The sequence below is a fragment of the Lontra canadensis genome, unplaced genomic scaffold, assembly GCF_010015895.1.
Source record: "Lontra canadensis isolate GAN:19392208 unplaced genomic scaffold, GSC_riverotter_1.0 scaffold45, whole genome shotgun sequence".
Taxonomy (NCBI): Eukaryota; Metazoa; Chordata; class Mammalia; order Carnivora; family Mustelidae; genus Lontra; species Lontra canadensis.
This window is the reverse complement of record NW_022631039.1, coordinates 616,979-634,350: the sequence shown is the minus strand read 5'-3', so window position 1 is coordinate 634,350 and position 17,372 is coordinate 616,979. Positions and strand designations below refer to the sequence as shown.

At 38.9% G+C, this 17,372-nt stretch overlaps 2 protein-coding genes across 2 annotated transcripts in view; one reads left to right on the top strand and one right to left on the bottom strand.

Annotated features, from left to right (window-relative positions):
- CRCP (CGRP receptor component) overlaps nt 1–17,372 on the bottom strand; it is a 39,487-nt gene that overhangs the window by 20,690 nt on the left and 1,425 nt on the right. The window contains exons 2-4 of the mRNA XM_032872359.1: nt 8,434–8,470; nt 4,237–4,335; nt 1,494–1,588 (exon numbers count right to left, since the gene is read on the bottom strand). Coding sequence (XP_032728250.1) covers nt 1,494–1,588; nt 4,237–4,335; nt 8,434–8,470 — 231 coding nt within the window. The remainder of the gene's footprint in view (nt 1–1,493; nt 1,589–4,236; nt 4,336–8,433; nt 8,471–17,372) is intronic.
- Nucleotides 9,879–10,775, top strand: LOC116876308 (calponin-3-like). Its single transcript, XM_032872361.1, has one exon. It carries the CDS (start codon nt 9,912–9,914, stop codon nt 10,773–10,775), a length of 864 nt encoding a protein of 287 aa, XP_032728252.1. The 5' UTR covers nt 9,879–9,911.

Below are 17,372 nucleotides of genomic sequence, written 5' to 3'. Positions count from 1 at the left end.
TAAAAGATCAGAGCTAGTGTTCTGTTCATGTAATCTCTTAATCTAATTCTTTTTTTAAAAAGAGATTTTATTTCTTTTTTTTTTTTTTAAATATTTTATTTATTTATTTGATAGAGAGAGATCACAAGTAGGCAGAGAGGCAGGCAGAGAGAGAGGGAAGAAGCAGGCTCCCTGCCGAGCAGAGAGCCCCATGCGGGGCTCGATCCCAGGACCCTGAGATCATGACCTGAGCCGAAGGCAGAGGCTTTAACCCACTGAGCCACCCAGGCGCCCCAGAGATTTTATTTCTTTAACAGAGAGAGAAAGCATAAGCAGCAGGAGCGGCAGAGGGAGTGGGACAAGCAGGCTTCCGCTGAGCAGGGAGCCCGATGTGGGGCTCGATTCCAGGACCACGATCTGAGTCGAAGGCAGGCATGTAACTGACTGAGCACCCAAGTACCCCTCTTAATCTAATTCTTAGTGATGTTTTAATTCCTATAAGCTTAACTTATCCAAGAAAGTCACCAGGAAAATAGAGCTTTAAAAGAGAAGAGAATGTTATCAAGCCATTTTTGCCTCAAGTGAATTAAATGGTCAATTTTATAAAGAGCACTTTAATTTGTGAACCCAGCTGTCAACAAATTTGACCTAAGTGCTGTACAGGGGTTATGTGGCAGGTCACAGAACTGGGACTCAAAAAAAATCCAAAAAGATTTTAAGATTAAAAACTCTAATTAAAATTTTTGTTTCTGGATCTTGGATCCTTATGTCAAAATCTCAGTTGTCTTATCCACAATATCATGATCCTACTTTAAAAGAGCACTGCATATTAGTTATAATTTCGAAACCCATCGAAATAGAATTATAGTATTGCTGAGGATGGTTTTTGTAAACTATCAGTTTCATTTCGTGTCACACACTTTTCCTACTTAAAATAATTTTTACTACAGTGATTTGAAAGGGCACATGCACCCCAATATTTATAGCAGCAATGTTCACAACAACCAAATTATAAAAAGAACTTAGATATCCATCGAGAGATGAATGGATAAAGGTGTGGCATGTACACACACACACACACACACACACAGAGCAATATTACTCAGCTATCAAAAAGAACGAAATCTTGCCATCTATAAGGACATGGATGGGGAATTATGCTAAGTTATGTAAGTCAGAGAAAGACAAATCCATATGATTTCACTCTTATGTGGAATTTAAGAAACAAAACAGATGAACATAGAGGAAGGAAAGGAAAAATAAAAAAAGATAAAAACAGAGAGGGAGGCAAACCATAAGAGACTCTTAACAGTAGGAAACTAAGGGTTGCTGGAGGGGAGGAGAGTAGGGGGATGGAGTAACTGGGTGATGGGCATTAAGGAGGGCACTTGATATAATGAGCACTGGGTGTTACATGGAACTGATGAAATCACTAAATTCTACCCCTGAAACTAATAATATACTATATGCTACTTTAATTGAATTTAAATTAAAAATAAAAAAATTTTACTTACTTGGTCAACTTGTGGCTTTTCATTGCTGTGAGAAATTCTCTAACAATTTCAGGACTCTGGTGCCTGCATGGTGTTTTTGATATATATTTTAATGTCTACCCAAAAAAAAAAAAAGAAAGAAAAAGTAAGCATAAGACAAAAAAACCCGAATGAGAAAAAAGAAAGACAATGGCTATAATTTAGTATTCTAAAATTTTATTTCAAAAATCTTCTATAAAAGGACCCATTACAGATTGGAGGATATTAAGGAGACATGGTAATTAAATACAAAACAGTATCCTTGAAAAGAAAAAGAGCATTAATGGAAAAACTGAGAAAATTTGAATAAAATCTATGTATAATATTCTTAGTTTTGATAACTGTGCCATGGTTATATGAGATGTTAACATCAGGGAAAACGAAGAGAAGGGCATATGGGCACTCTCAGCACCACCTCTGTAACTCTTCTGTAAGACTACCATTATCTCAAAATAAAAGGCTTTTACTTTTTTTAAAAGAGGGAACCCCACCTAGACATAACTTGAAAGGAACTTCAAACTTGAAAAGTAAACAGTAACCTCAAGCCTCTAAGTTAAGAGTCTCTCCCAAGTGCAAAGATCAGGCTGGTCTCAGACTCCTCCGTAATGATGACCACTAGCAGACTAAGTAATACCTACAGAACCTTGCAGAACGGAAGTCAAACCCATGAACTCCAAGTTCAGATGAGGTGTCATTCGTACATTAAGAACACTAGAAATATATTCTCAGGCATAAAAAGTCTCAAAACACTTAACCGCCACAGTAACTTTCCTTAAGGCACTATAAATTAAAAGAACTTAACAAATATGTAAAAGAGTGCCAGTGAGTTTAAACTGATTTGAGCGTGTATTTAGAGTACCTGACAGCTTGAAATTTGGCTATAAAACTAATTACCAACAAACATTTCATTTTCTTTTTTTTTTTTAAAGATTTTATTTATTTATTTGACAGAGATCACAAGTAGGCAGAGAGGCAGGCAGAGGGAGAGAGGGGGAAGCAGACTCCCTGCTGAGCAGAGAGCCCGATGTGGGGCTTGATCCCAGGACCCTGAGACCATGATCTGAGCCGAAGGCAGAGGCTTAACCCACTGAGCCACCCAGGCACTCCCATTTTCTTCTTTTAAAGAGATGAATACTATAATGTAAAAGAACATGAGTGAATAAATAAATGATAGTTTCTTTTGAGAGAGTGAGTGAGCACATACACAAGCTCGGGGCAGGGGAGGAAGTGGTGGGAGAGGGAGAAAGAATCTTAGGCAGACTCCCTGCTGAGCATGAAGCCTGATGTGGGGCTTGATCTCATGACCCTGAGATCATGACCTGAGCCGAAATCAAAAGTGGGATGTTTAAGCGACTGATCCAGACGCCCCTGAATGATGGGATTTTAAACACATGATTAGATGAACAAAACTAGATGGGGAGGAATGATGACAAAAGCACCGAAAACCCTTTAATTTTCCTTAAAAGGGATTATAGTCGCTTAATCCAGGTTTAATGTGTCTTTGCCAGATAAAGATAATTAAAACTATATCCTTTGTAGCTTGAAAGGAAATAGCAGAAAACATAAATTATAAAAATAATTAGATAAAAAATCAAACATCACATAAAACAAATATGATTACTTAAACAATTTTTTTTGAGATTATTTATTTATTTGACAGAGAGAGAGATCACGAGCAGGCAGAGAGGCAGGCAGAGAGAGAGGATGGGAAGCAGGCTCCCCACCGAGCAGAAAGCCCAATGCGGGGCTTGATCCCATGACCCTGAGATCATGACCTGAGCCGAAGGCAGAGGCCCCAACCCACTGAGCCACCCAGGCGCCCCAACTTTTTTAAGCATTAGGTTGGGAGAAAACATAGAAAAATGTCAACTAAATGTTAAAACTGTAAATTACTTTTGCTTTCTTCTTTATACTTTTTGGTACTTTCTAAGTTTTTAACAGTAAAAAAACATTACTTTTTGTGTGATAAAGAATTTAGCTTTGTCGAAAGAGACAGTTTGGCCGTTGTCCTCAGCTTCTGGGAGGCAATCTCTAGACCCTTGGAATGCTATCTCAATGGAGTATCTTTGGAGGCCTTGGTCATACTGAATAGTCTTAAAAATGTGACTTAGGGTGGGGGCTTTGGGTCATGCCGTATCAATGTACCTAGAGGCTGAGATGAACTACACAGGAAATCAATCTTCAATCATGCTTATATGATACAGCCCAAATAAAAATTTGGGACACTGAAGTTCAGCTGAGATTGCTGGTTGACAATATTCTGTATGCATTGTTACACACCAATTTCAAGAGGAAAACATGCTCTGACTCCACATTAGAGGACAAAAGAAGCTCTAAGTTGGAATTTCTCTTAAAATCTGTCCCTTATGCTTTCTCCCTTGGCCAATTTTAATCTGTAATAAACTGTAACTACAACTACAATAGCTTTCAATGAGTTCTGAGTACTTCCAGTGAATTACTGAACCCAAGATGGTCTTAGGGATCCCTGACTTGCAAATAGTGTTAGAACTGAGGGCAATCTTTTGACTATTCCCCCCAACTTTATCATTGGCTAAGCCTCACCATTGGCCAAACTCTTCCCACTTGTACAAACAGAATAAAACTGGGTTACGGTAAAACTACTCAAATCGAGCAAGAGGTAGTCATGATTTGGTGGCTAGTCATCTGCAGAATAAACCAACCCCCCCATGGTAGTTTGGGTACCCCCCAGAAGCACAAGGCTTACTTCATAGGTGATAGTATTCAAGTTCTGTTGCCCAGAACTGTGTTTGTTCTTTCCACTTTCCTTCCGTTGCTCTTTCAGATCAGTCAGTAACTGGAACACCTAGGAAGTGATAAATTATTTTTATGAATAAATGTGAAAAACGTATTTCAAGGTCAATGATTTTGAAGAGTAAATAGGACTGTACCTCTCTTCCTTCACAAACCCTCCCCCTAACTCTTGTATTAGAGCAAATATGAGTCTGAGAAGCAGCTGACACTTTAAAAATGCTTTTGTCTAAGTTGAATAATCCAAATTCGTTAGTTTATTGAAAATATTCCAAATGTTCCCTTTTCAACATATACCGTATCACTGATCTCCTCTTATATTAAAAATATATTGAGTATTTGAAAGTAAATTTTCCTAAAACATGATCTCAATAGATGCAAAGATTTTTCCAAAATTCAACACCAATTTATGATAAAAACGCTCAACAAACTGGTTTTAGAGGGAACACACCTCAATGTGTAAAGGCCATATATGACAAGCCCTCAGCTAACATCATACTGAACACTGAGAAGCTGAAAGCTCTTCCTATTAGACCAGGCCAAGACAAAGGTGCCACTCTTACCCCTTTTCTTCAACATAGTACTAGAAGTCCTTGCCAGAGCAATTAGGCAAGAAAAGAAATAGAAGGCAGCCAAATTGTGGTAAAACTGTCACTATTTGCAGATGACATAATACTACCTATAGAAAACTCTAAAGACTCTACCAAAAAACTGAACTAATTATAAGTGAATTCAGTAAAATTATAGGATACAAAATCAATATATAGAACTTTATTGCATGTCAAATGATAACAGTGAACTATCAGAAAGAGAAATTAAGAAAACAATCCCATTTACCATTGCATAACAAAATACCTAGGAATCAATTTAACCAAGGTATGAAAGATCTATATACTGAGCAGGATAAGACACTGAAACTGAAGAAGACACAAATAAATGGAATGATATTCCATGCTCATGGATTAGAAGAATTAGTAATGTCTGTACTACCCAAAGCAATCTACAGATTACGTGTAATCTCTATCAAAATTCCAATGGAATTCTTCACAGAAATAGAAGAAGCAATCCTAAAATTTTATGGAACAACAAAAGATCCTGAATAGTCAAAGCAATCCTGAGAAAGAAGAGCAAAGCTAGAGGCATCAAGCTTCCTGATTTCAAACTACATCACAAAGCCAAGAAATCAAAATGGTATTGTATTGACATAAAAAGACATATATCAATGGAACAGAACAGAGAGTCCAGAAATAAACCTACACATATGTGATTAGTTAATTTTGACAAAGGAGCCAAAAATACACAATGGAGAAAAGAGAGTCTCTTCAATAAATGGTGCTGGGAAAACTGGACCATTACCTTATACCACACATAAAAAATTAACTCAAAATGAATTAAAGAACTGAATGCAAGACCCGAAACCATAAAGCTCCTAGAGGAAAACACAAGAGACAAGCTCCATGACATCGGTTTTGGTGATGATTTTTTTTAAACACCAAAAGTAAAGGCAACAAAAGCAAAAATAAAGTGGGACTACATCAAACTAAAAGGCACAGCAAAGGAAACCATCAGCAAAGTAAACAGACAACTTACTAGATGAATGAAAATATTTGCAAACCATACATCTGATAAGAAGTTAATACTCAAAACATATAAAGAACTTACAAAACAACCAATCGCATTAAAAAAATGGGCAGAGCACTGAAACAAACATTTTTCACACAGACGGCCAACAGACACATAAAAAGATGTTCAACATCAGTAATCATCAGGGAAGTGCAAATCAAAACCGCAATGAGATTTGACTTCATAGCTGTTAAAACAGCTAACATCAAAAAGACAAGAAATAATGTGTCGGCAAGGATGAGAAGAAAAGGAAACACTTGTGCACTGTTGATGGGAATGTAAATTCATGCAACCACTATAGAAAACAGAATGGAGGGTCCTCACAAGTTAAAAATAAAACCACAGTATGATTCAGCAATTCTGGGTATTTTATCAAAACAAAATAAAAACACTAACTCATATGTAAGACATATGCACCACCATGTTCAATGCAGCAATATTTACAATAGCCAAGATATGGAAACAACGTGGGTGTTCATCAAGAGATGAATTTTTAAAAATGGTTTTTATATAAACAATGGAATATTATTTGGCCATAAAAAAGAATGAAACCTTGCTATTTGCAACATGGATGGATTTTAGGGTATTATGCTAAGTAAAATAAGCCAGACAGAGAAAGACAAGTATCTTATGATCTCACTTACATGAGGGATCTTAAAAAACAAAACAAAACCAAACGAGGGGGTGCCTGGGTAGCTCAGTCGGTTAAGCATGCAACTCCTGATTTCAGCTCAAGTCATGGTCTCAGGCTTGTGGGATCAATCCAGGGTTGGGTTCCATGGTCAGCACAGAGTATGCTTGTCCCTCTCCCTCTGCCCCTCCACCTGCTAGCAAGCATGTGCATTCTCTTTCAAATAGATACATACATACATACATAAAATCTTCACCAAAAAAAAAAGAAAAAAGAAAAAATGCTCAGAGACATAGAAAATAGACTCATGGCTGCCAGAGACAGGAGGCAGAGGGTGGGCAAAATCAGTAAGGGAGTCACAAGGTATAAATTTCCAGTTATAAAATAAGTAAAGTATGAGGATATAACATGCAGGATGGTAACTACAGTGTATCTGTACTGAATATGTGGAAGTTGTTAAGACAGGAAATCTTAAAAGTTATCACAAGAAAAAAAAATCTGTGTACAGTAATGGATGTTTACTAAACTTATTGTGGTAATTTCACAATGTACAAATACTGAATCATTTCATTGTACGCCTGAAACTAATGTTATCTGTCAACTGTGCCTCAATTAAAAATTTTTTCCTACAAATAAGTTTTTTCTAAAACAGGGTCCTGTTTCACTAATATGAATATCTAGTAAGTTTATTTCCAAAAAAGAAAAACTATGATGCAAGTGATAAATATAAATTTTATTAAAAAAAAAAAAGAAGAAGGGAAAAAACTGCTACAGAACTTTAGAAGTAAACTTCCCCACAAGGGAAAAACATGTATGTGTTAGTGCTGAGGAGGATGGGTGGAGGATATATCTTTCCCATTTTAGAGATTATGCCAGAGACCTAAGAAAGTTGTAAGTATGGGCTCATAAACCATTACTAGATAAAACAGAACCCCTCCCCTGCCTCTCACTATTTTTTCAGAAATAGTGTCATAAGATTAATGCAATGTTTCCCCAAAGGATAAAACACCCAAACATTCAGCAGAATCCAAACTGGACAAGGAAGTTTCTAAAAGCCAATGGCTTGACTAACAACCATTTCCTTCCTGTTATTAGTAGCAACAATTTAAGGAAGGAGTATGACCACTATGTTAAATCCAGTACTTTCTATTTTCTATATCACACGAGAGAGACTCAAATCTCCTAAAGTCTTCATGAATTTAGATTGCAGAAAATGAAAAATTGACAGTGAATGTATAAACAGTTCTTTATGTACCTGGAGCTAACCTATCAGATGGCTTTGCGAATACTAAATAAAACAAAGGCAAAATAGTAGGCAGGCAAAAATAATGTTATTATCTCCCCCTAACCAATTTCTTTCCTTTTTGCCTCCCTTTCTCCAAAAACCCAACCCTCAAGCCCCCAAATTCCAAATCTGCTAGTTCATACTAAATTATTCAGAATGGTGCATCAACTAATCTGTCACTTTCAAAATGAAAGTGTTAATACTTATAAGATTATTATGAGGATTGAAATAATAACATATAAAAGCATTTTATAGGTAAAGAGTAGTAATTAGGAAAGGCATAAGTATTTTAATGGAAAACTTTGTAGGCAGAAACAGTTCCAAAACAGATGCTTCCATCCCATGAAGGCATATCAAATGAAGATCTAAAATACTTGGGTTTGGGGAAGGCTGCCTACTGTAAACTGAAGTCTTCCCAGCTTCTCAGAATTACTATGTATAATTTACCAAGCTTCTAATTCCTAGGTCCACCAGATGGTGCCACCTGTCTTAATTTAAAGTTGAAAATCCAAATGAATTCAGTCATTTTAACTGAAACTAGTTCAATAATCTTCAAAAGCAAAGGGCAAACTACCAGAGAGGAAAATTCAATAGTTTACTTCAAAACTATTTACCTCGTAGTTACTGAGCAGTGCAGAATTGGCATCCTTCCTGCAAAATAAAGTAAATTATCATCAGTCCGGGCTCAAATTCCTTTGTGAGAATTAAGTATCTGTAAAATACTTCCCGTATCAAGATTGAGTAGTTCAGTTCAGGGATTTAGAGACTATAACCTAAAACTGAGAAATGTCCTAAGTCCTACTGGTTTAGCAGGCAATGGACAACTTCAGAGTAAACTTCCCTCTCTATGGCATATATAGCACATCAGTTACTAAGTAGGTGATCGAAATACTATACTTATCCTTAATCTATGTAGGCAGAAGTTAAGAAAAGTCAGTCATCTGGGAGAAGTCACTTAAAGGAAGAACAGGAGGCAAAACCAGAGAATTAGGAAGGGGTGTCAATAAAGCGAGGGAGCGAGACTCAACTGGAGACACAACAGTGCTGTCTCATCCCACAGGCATGTCCTTTCCGGAGTACCATCTGGCTCCCTTCAGTTACTGAAAAGATATCTTGGGCAGGGAATGTACCCTCTGAATCCGGAAAAATGGGATCATTAACACTGGGAATTTCAGCAGTGTCAAGAATCCTTCCAGAGATTCACAAAGGTACTCATCTTCTCTATCAATTCAACAGGTAAAGCTCACGTGTCAAGCAGTGGTCATTGTGCCTGCGATCAAGGCACAACGTCATCTTTCATGTATGAGTGAGCACAGCAATGTGTCTTGTATTAAAGTATAATCAAGCCATTCTACAATACCACATCAGAAGTATTTACCGTTTTTAATAGTCTAGAGGCTGTATAGTGTGATAATTATGAGCAGTTTTGAAATCAGACAAATCTGGGTTCATATTCTAGCTCTGCCACTTAAAAGGTCTGGGAGTTTTGTGAGTTTATTAATCTCCCCAAGCTTCTCATTTAAAACAAAAACCAGGGCGGGGGGTGCCTGGGTGGCTCAGTGGGTTAAGCCTCTGCCTTCAGCTCAGGTCATGATCTCAGGGTCCTGGGATCGAGTCCCGCATCGGGCTCTCTGTTAGGCATGGAGCCTGCTTCCTCCTCTCTCTCTCTCTCAGCCTGCCTCTCTGCCTACTTGTGATCTCTCTCTGTCACATAAATAAAATCTTAAAAAAAAACAAAACAAAAAACAAAAACTGGGGAGCGGAGTGGGAGGCTTTGTAGGAACCAGTCAGACTGAGTTGCCAGAGCATCGCACGTACCCTGCTGCCGCCATCTGGGAGTCTCCTGCACAGCCCAGGGGAGCAAATTCCAAGCATCTCTGCTACGGCTATTCCTTGGAGCCAGGAACGGGTAAGCTGAGTATGTGAAACCCTCAGGCCCTAGACCTGAGGCCCTCTTCCCATTTCCCAAACCACCATGACCCACTTCAACAAGGGCCCTTCTTAATATGCTCTCTGTCAAGGTCAAGAGCAAGATCCCTTCCAAGTACATCCTCAGGCAGATCTTTGAAACTGGATAGAAGAGGAGACGGGCATGAGCATTGGCACCAACTTTCAGTATGGCTCAAAAGATGGCATCATCCTCTGCGAGCTCATAAACAAGTTGCCAGGCTCAGTGAAGAAGATTAATGAGTCCTTGTTAAACTGGCCCCATTTGGAGAATATTGGGAACTTTATTAAACCTACTCAGGCTTATGGCATGAAGCCACACGACATATTTGAAGCAAATGATCCTTTCGGGAATGGAAACATGACCCAGGTTCAGACTATGCTGGTGGCTCTGGCAGGTCTGGCTAAAACAAAAGGATTCCATAAAACAAATGACGCTGGAGTTAAGTATGATGAAAAGCAAAAAAGACATTTTGATGAAAGAAAGTTAAAAGCTGGCCAAAGTGTAACTGGTTTGCAGATGGGAGCCAGCAAATGTGCCAGCCAAGCAGGTATGACAGCCTATGGCACCAAGAGGCATCTTTATGATTCCAAAATGCAAAATGACAAACCTTTTGACCAGGCCACAATTAGTATGCAGATGGGCACCAACAAAGGAGCCAGCCAGATGGGGATGTCAGCACCAGGTACCAGAAGAAACATCTATGATCAGAAGCTAACATTACAACCAGGGGACAACTCGACAATTTCTCTACAGACGGGAACCAACAAAGTTGCTTCCCAGAAAGGAATTAGTATGTATGGGCCTGGGCGGCAAGTACATGATCGCAAATACTGTGCCACTCCCACAGAACCTGTCATTCGCAATGGAAGCCAAGAAACAGGAACAAATGGGTCTGAAATTAGTGATAGGGATTATCAGGCAGAACACCCAGATGAGTATCACGGAGAGTACCAAGATGACCACCCCAGAGATTCCCAATATGGCAACCAAGGCATTGATTACTAGACTGGCACAGAGGAGCTCAGTATTTAGTCCACTGTTTTTATTCAGGGAGAACCAAGCTAACCTTGAGTAATTTTTATACTGTTTCCCTAAAACACTATCATGCTTATTGTACCTAAAAGAAGTATTGCCTGACATCCCCCCCTTCCTTTTTCTGTGTCTTCCCTAAATAGCAGCCCTTTCGTGCTGTAACAGCTCAATCTTCGAGCAGAAGCAGGAACTCCCACAGGAAGTAAAAGGAATACTGTGAACAGGGAGTACTCTCGTACAGCCAATTCTCTTATTAAAGACCTATACTTATTTTTTTAAGATTTTATTTATTTGAGAGAGAGAGACAGAGACCGAGCACAAGCGGAGGGAGCAGAAGGCAATGGGAGAAGCAGACTCCCCGCTGAGCAGAGAGCCCGATTCGGGACTCAATCCCAGGACCATGGGATCATGACCTGAGTTGAAGGCAGAGGCTTAACTGACTGAGCCACCCAGTCTTACAATCTATTAATAAACTGGGATTTTGAAACAATAGGAGACTTTTTTTTTTTTTTTTTTACAGTTTAGTATCTCTTTTCTACCTGGAGATAGAAATTGCTAAATCATTGCTAAATGAGGTCTTTGCCAACTAAATTCACAATGCAGCATTTTAGAAATTTACATAACAATGTCTTAGTTTGCTAATTTTTTTTTAAAGATTTTATTTATTTATTTGACAGAGATCACAAGCAGGCAGAGAATCAGGCAGAGAGAGAGGAAGGGAAGCAGGTTCTCCGCTGAGCAGAGAGCCCCATGTGGGGCTCGATCCCAGGACCCTGAGATCATGACCCGAGCGGAAGGCAGAGGCTCAACCCACTGAGCCACCCAGGCACCCCTCTTCCACTATTTATTGCTACATTTCTTGGTGTAAACTTATCTCACTGTATTTTTTATAAGTAAGTATTTTGGGAACATTAAAAAAAAAAGGGGATAAAGTAGCACCTCTAAGTGTAGCCTGGATTCCAAGCCAGCTCCACTGATCAGAGCTCTGTAAATTCAGGCAAATTACCCAACCTCTCTGTACTTAGATTTCCTCATCCACGAAAAGACAATTCGAGTACTAACCATGTACGATTATTTACAGGATTAAACTGAAAAATGTAAAGCACTGGAACACAGCAAATACTCAAAAACACCATCTACTGTCACTACCTGTGCTATTACCATAACGTCTTCCTAGCTCATAAAGCTATTATGAAGATGAAATGAGACAACAAATTTTAAAACTGGAGCATTGTTCTTGGTACTTATTAAGATCTTCCTTAATGGAAGCCATTGTTTTTTAAAGATCTCACCTCGCTGAATCCTCATTAAAAAAACCCTGTGATGTAGGAGCTATTATTTTTCCTTCTTTACAGATGATGAAACTGAAGCTCAGAGATTTAAAAATTTGCCTCAGGTCACGCAGTAAGAAGCCTAACTGAAGCGGAAGGTAACTACGGAACTGAGAGAAATGAGACTGGATTAGACAAATGGAAACCGGTAATTCAGAATCCTAAAAATTCAGGAAGCGCTCTGGACCTGACATACTGTCTGATAAAGACGGCTGTTTGTTCCTAAACCAGGAGCAGGGCTGTATGATGAAAATGCTGATGACACAAAATTTCAAAAACATGGGCCCAACAGTCGAGTGATTTCCCTAAGCAATCAATAAAGCAAAACAAGCAGGTGGTGAACACAAGAATCTGACCTAGGCCTTTGGTCAGGAGCACACTGATGTCAGCACTCTAATCTAATCAACATGTGAAGCTTACCAAACGCTCCAGACATTTAGCACATAGCTGGGATTTCACAAAAGCGCTGCTTTGCCCAAATGACCACAGCTGAGGTCTGTGGTCTCAACTGAGGTCACAAAGAATATCATATTTAAAAGGAATCTAAAACAGGAAGAACCATGCATAATTAGTGTATATAATATGGTTCATTTAAAACTGAAAAGGACAAATCAAACCACATGTCATCTTTGCCTACTTAATAAGGAAGTCAGTCCCACAAGGCTTCTTCCTATCTTTGCTTGAAATCGAGTTAAAACTCCCTGTGTGCCCTAAAATACACTGTAACTAAGAAATCCCCTGCTGGAACAGACTGGAAAAATAACACAAATGTTATTTTTCCTCAAGGCTAAGGGACCCATCCCAGGTGCCATTGCTACAACTTCATTTCCAACTCAGAGCCTCTCCTTCATGCAGAATATTCTACGCCTTAGGAAAATCTGTTCTTGGCTATTCCAAGTTATGGCCCACTACCCAAGCCAATACTGTTAATGCAAGAATCCAAAGAACACCTAGAACCAGGATAAAAAGGAGAGACGCTTTCTTGCATGTGTGTCTTAATGAACCTGTGTTTTGGGGCCAGGAGAACAACGGATATTTAAACAAGTACCCCATCTTGGAGATTCTGGCTGGCAGAGGCTGATTTATTCATTTATTCTTTTATTAGGAAGATAAAAATTTTTTTCTCAGTAAATACCAATGGAATAAATGCCAATATACGCCAGGCTTTCCTTTATTTAATAAAATGCCAACAGGCATAAGATCTACCTTTGATGAAATGAACTATGGTCATTTCAGTTCCTAAATGAACTGTGCATATCGAGAAAAGTTTTTAAGACAGCGTTTTATCCTACTATAACCACCACTAAGTGGCAGGTTGGTGGGAACAGGAAATGGTAAGACCGGACAGGTATCAACTTAATCAAGTGATCTCACGGCATAGCAGTGATGATGATGTGATGCACTGAGAAAGACACATCCCTTAGAGCAATCCTGTTAAAGAACATCTAATTTGAATCTAGCCATAAGGATATAACCAGACAAACCCAAGAAGAGGAACACACTTCAAAACAACAGGTTTAGATTCTTCAGACATCAATGTCATTTGTAACAATGTCAATGTCATAAAAATAGGCAAGGAAACTGTTTTTAGAATAAAGAGATTAAAAAACTATGACAACCAAAACTTGTATGACAACTAAAAATATGATTCTTAAAGCTTGATTGAAAACTACAAAAAAAAAAAAAAAGATTCTTGACTGGATTCTGAATCGGTGGTTAAAAAAAAATCTAGCTGGGGCACCTAGGTGGCTCAGTTAAGGGGCCACCTTTGGCTCAGGTCATGATCCCAGGGTCCTAGGATCAAGCCCTGCATGGGGCTCCCTGCTAGGTGAGGAGTCTGCTTCTCCCTCTCCCTCTGCCCTTCCCTGTTTGTGCTCTATGAATAAATACAGATCTTTTTTAAAAAAGTAGCTAAAATGACACTGGACAATGGGAGAGATTTTGTATTTTAATAATATTGGGACACCAATGCTAAATTCCCTAGGTGTGACAACGGTACTGCGGTTAAGTACATTTTTAAGACTGGGTAAAATGACACGGTACCTACAAGTCTGAAGTGATTCGGTAGAGAGCGCGAGCGCGCGCGCGGAGAGAGAAAGAATGTAGACATGTGGAGACACAGAATGCGGACATGTGTAAGAGAGGTAAGGCAAATGTCACAATGGTTAACAAATAGTGACTCTAAATACAGGATATGAAGGTCCCTGTGGCGCTCTTTTTGCAACTGTTCTATGGGTTTGGAATTTTTCAAGCTAGAAAGTTAAGAAAAATGGAAATGTAAAACTAAAGAATTCCCCAAGCTTAAAAAAGACATTAGTATAACCTATAATTGAAGACATAAAATGCATTTTCCTGCAGTGTTATTTCAGGGTGACTAGAATCCGCCAATTTTGTATTTACAAGCCGTTGTTCCTACTGAGCAGAAACTGTCTGCTCTGTACACAGCTTGCACTTCTGTGTTACAATCACGAGCATTCAGACTTCTAGCAACTGCCCACCTACACAAAACTTCGTATTTTCCTAGAGGACTTAGACTAGTACTGATTTTAATGACAGGTGTTTAAAGCAAATATTCCAAATGAATTTTAAAGATTGTTTTGATCTACACTGGCAGGCAGGCAGTCATTTAATTTCCTTAAGTAATAAATTAGCTGACTGAAGTTGACCTGCTATTTTCAAGGCAACCTGTAAATTCTGCTTAAATTGCTGCGTCAATTTAATGGACGTAACAACTACTTTGGCACCCTGAATCCTGAACACACAGAAAAAAACGACCTGCTGGCAGATCTTCTTTAGAAACACACACACACATACAAACAGCACCTTTAATTGCCACACAGTTAACTTCCGCACATAATGACGAAGAGAGCTGCTCAGATACCCCGATGCCCAACCTATATTATTGATTCAAGTCATGTTCTGAAAAACTAAACTCAAGGACAAGAAACTGGGCAGATTTCAGAGTCAACAGACTTAATCTGTACCAGTCTCCTGAGAGCTAGCAAATGAGTACCCTCTTTCCAGTCTTATTACTGAACTGTTACAGGACCTATTAGCTAACTTCTCTACATCTCGGTATTTCCAGCTATAAACTGAAGGAAATTCTTACAATGATTTCAAAAAGATGATACACAAGACAATCTGTTTTCCCTAACTTCGTATATTAAGCTCAACAATGAAAAAGTGAACACAGGGATGTCTGGGTGGCTGTTAGTTAAGCATCTGCCGTCAGCTCAGGTTATGATCCCAAGGTCCTGGGATCAAGCCCCACATCAGGCTCCCTGCCCAGCAGGAAGCCTGCTTCTCTCTCTCCCTCTGCCTGCTGCTGCCCTTGCTTGTGTTCTCTCTCTCTCTCTGTCAAATAAATAATTTTTTAAAAAAATACATAAAAGAATTTTTAGAAAGAGTGTATACAAAGCTTTCCAGGTATATCAATAACCCAAGCATTAGACAAAGTTAGCCAAATAGAAAATACCTTATATGTACACAAATACTTAACTTTCCTACAAATATTCTGTATCCTATTGCATGAGGAAAATGTTTCCAATGACCATCAAAAAAGTTTTATTTTTTAAATTCTACCACTCAACCGAATAAAGCATAAATATTCCTCACCTCTAAAAAATTCCTAACATGTCTGCATGTATTATTTGCTCAATAGATATTTATTCAGTGATTGAAGGAAAAAAAGGTAAAAACTCAGAGAAGTTTTCCTTTTATGCCTCCTCCTTCCAGGATCTAGGAATGCCTGAAAAAGGTACAATATGTTTGTTCTCCCAGAGAAACAGAGCTCTGCTAAAGATCCTAAGGACTACACTGCTAGGGACCACATCTCATGTTGGAGGCCAGTAAGGAACTAAGTTCGGCCTCCAGACTTTTCCATTCCAGGGGTCCTTCTACTCACAAATCACATCCCTACAGAAACCTCACTTTCCCATAAATTGCTAGCTGCAAAACTCCTGATTGGTTTCAGTAAGTTTCTGACTCCTTGGGAGAAATGGACTGCTATTGGAGAAAATCTCTTGATTCAAACCATTTCACTTAAGAAAATCAGAGAATCTATGGAAATTAGCTAATTTGATTATACTTTTAATTAATTTGTTAAATTAATTAAGTATTGTTATATTACTTCATTCAACAACTATCTGCTGAAAACCTAATGTGTGCCAAATGTAGTTGCTAAGCCCCGGCCTTCATGGGGCTTTCTCATGAGGGAGACAAGACACTAAACAAGTAAACATGCATCTATTATTACAACTTATAATTATTAGAAGGAAAAGTAAATCATTGTGTTATAATAAGAGACAAGAGAAGGACTTATTTTGGATTGATGGAAAAGGAAAAGCAATACTCAACCTGAGCTATCAAAAAGATAAACAAAAACCAAAAATAAATAAACAAATAAATAATCAAAAAGATAAAGAGGGAGCGGGACTGAGAAAAAGTATACCAGGCAGAGGGTCCCCTGGACCGTGGAAGGTTACAGAAACCACCTGCCAGTGGAAAATGTGTGTGTATGGGGGGTGGGAGTAGCAGCTCGAGAGTAAATGAGGTTATACAGGGTCATACAGGTGCTAGCAAGGAATGTGGATGTCCTCTTAGCACAACATAAAGTCAATGAAGAGTTTTATAGAGGAAAATGAGTTTTATCCAATTAATATATTTTTAAAGACTTTATTTATTTACTTGTCAGAGAGAGAGAGAGAGGCAGAGACAGAGGGAGTTCACACACAAGCAGGTGGAACGGCAGGCAGAGGGAGAAACAGGTTCCTCGCTGAGCAGAGAGCCTGATGCAGGACTCAGTCCCAGGACCCTGGGATCATGACCTGAGCCAAAGGCAGTTGCTTAACTGACTGAGCCACCCCAGCGTCACAGATCCAATTAATATTTTAGGATCACTCTGGCTGCGGACTGGAAAACAGAATGGAGGGGGCACAAGAGTGGAAGCCAAAGGTTAACCTGGACCAGAGATGACAGCCTACAGACTAAGCAACGGAGATGGTGAAAAGTAACTGCACATAAAATATGCTCAAGGTGAAGATGACAGGACTGGCTGATGGACTGGATTTAGGGGTGAGGAAGAGGTCCAGATTTCTGGACTAAGCAACTGGATGGATGACGAGAGAAAAGGGCTAGAAACATACTTTTGGGAGTTATCAGCGTATAGATGGGTAAAATGACCAAGGGAGAGTGTGGAGAAAAAGGGTCCCAGCACTGAGCTCTAAGACACCTCCACATT

Bases quoted from the DNA above. Each gene is read 5' to 3' on its own strand.
- LOC116876308 (XM_032872361.1), top strand. From the start codon at position 9,912: ATGAGCATTGGCACCAACTTTCAGTATGGCTCAAAAGATGGCATCATC.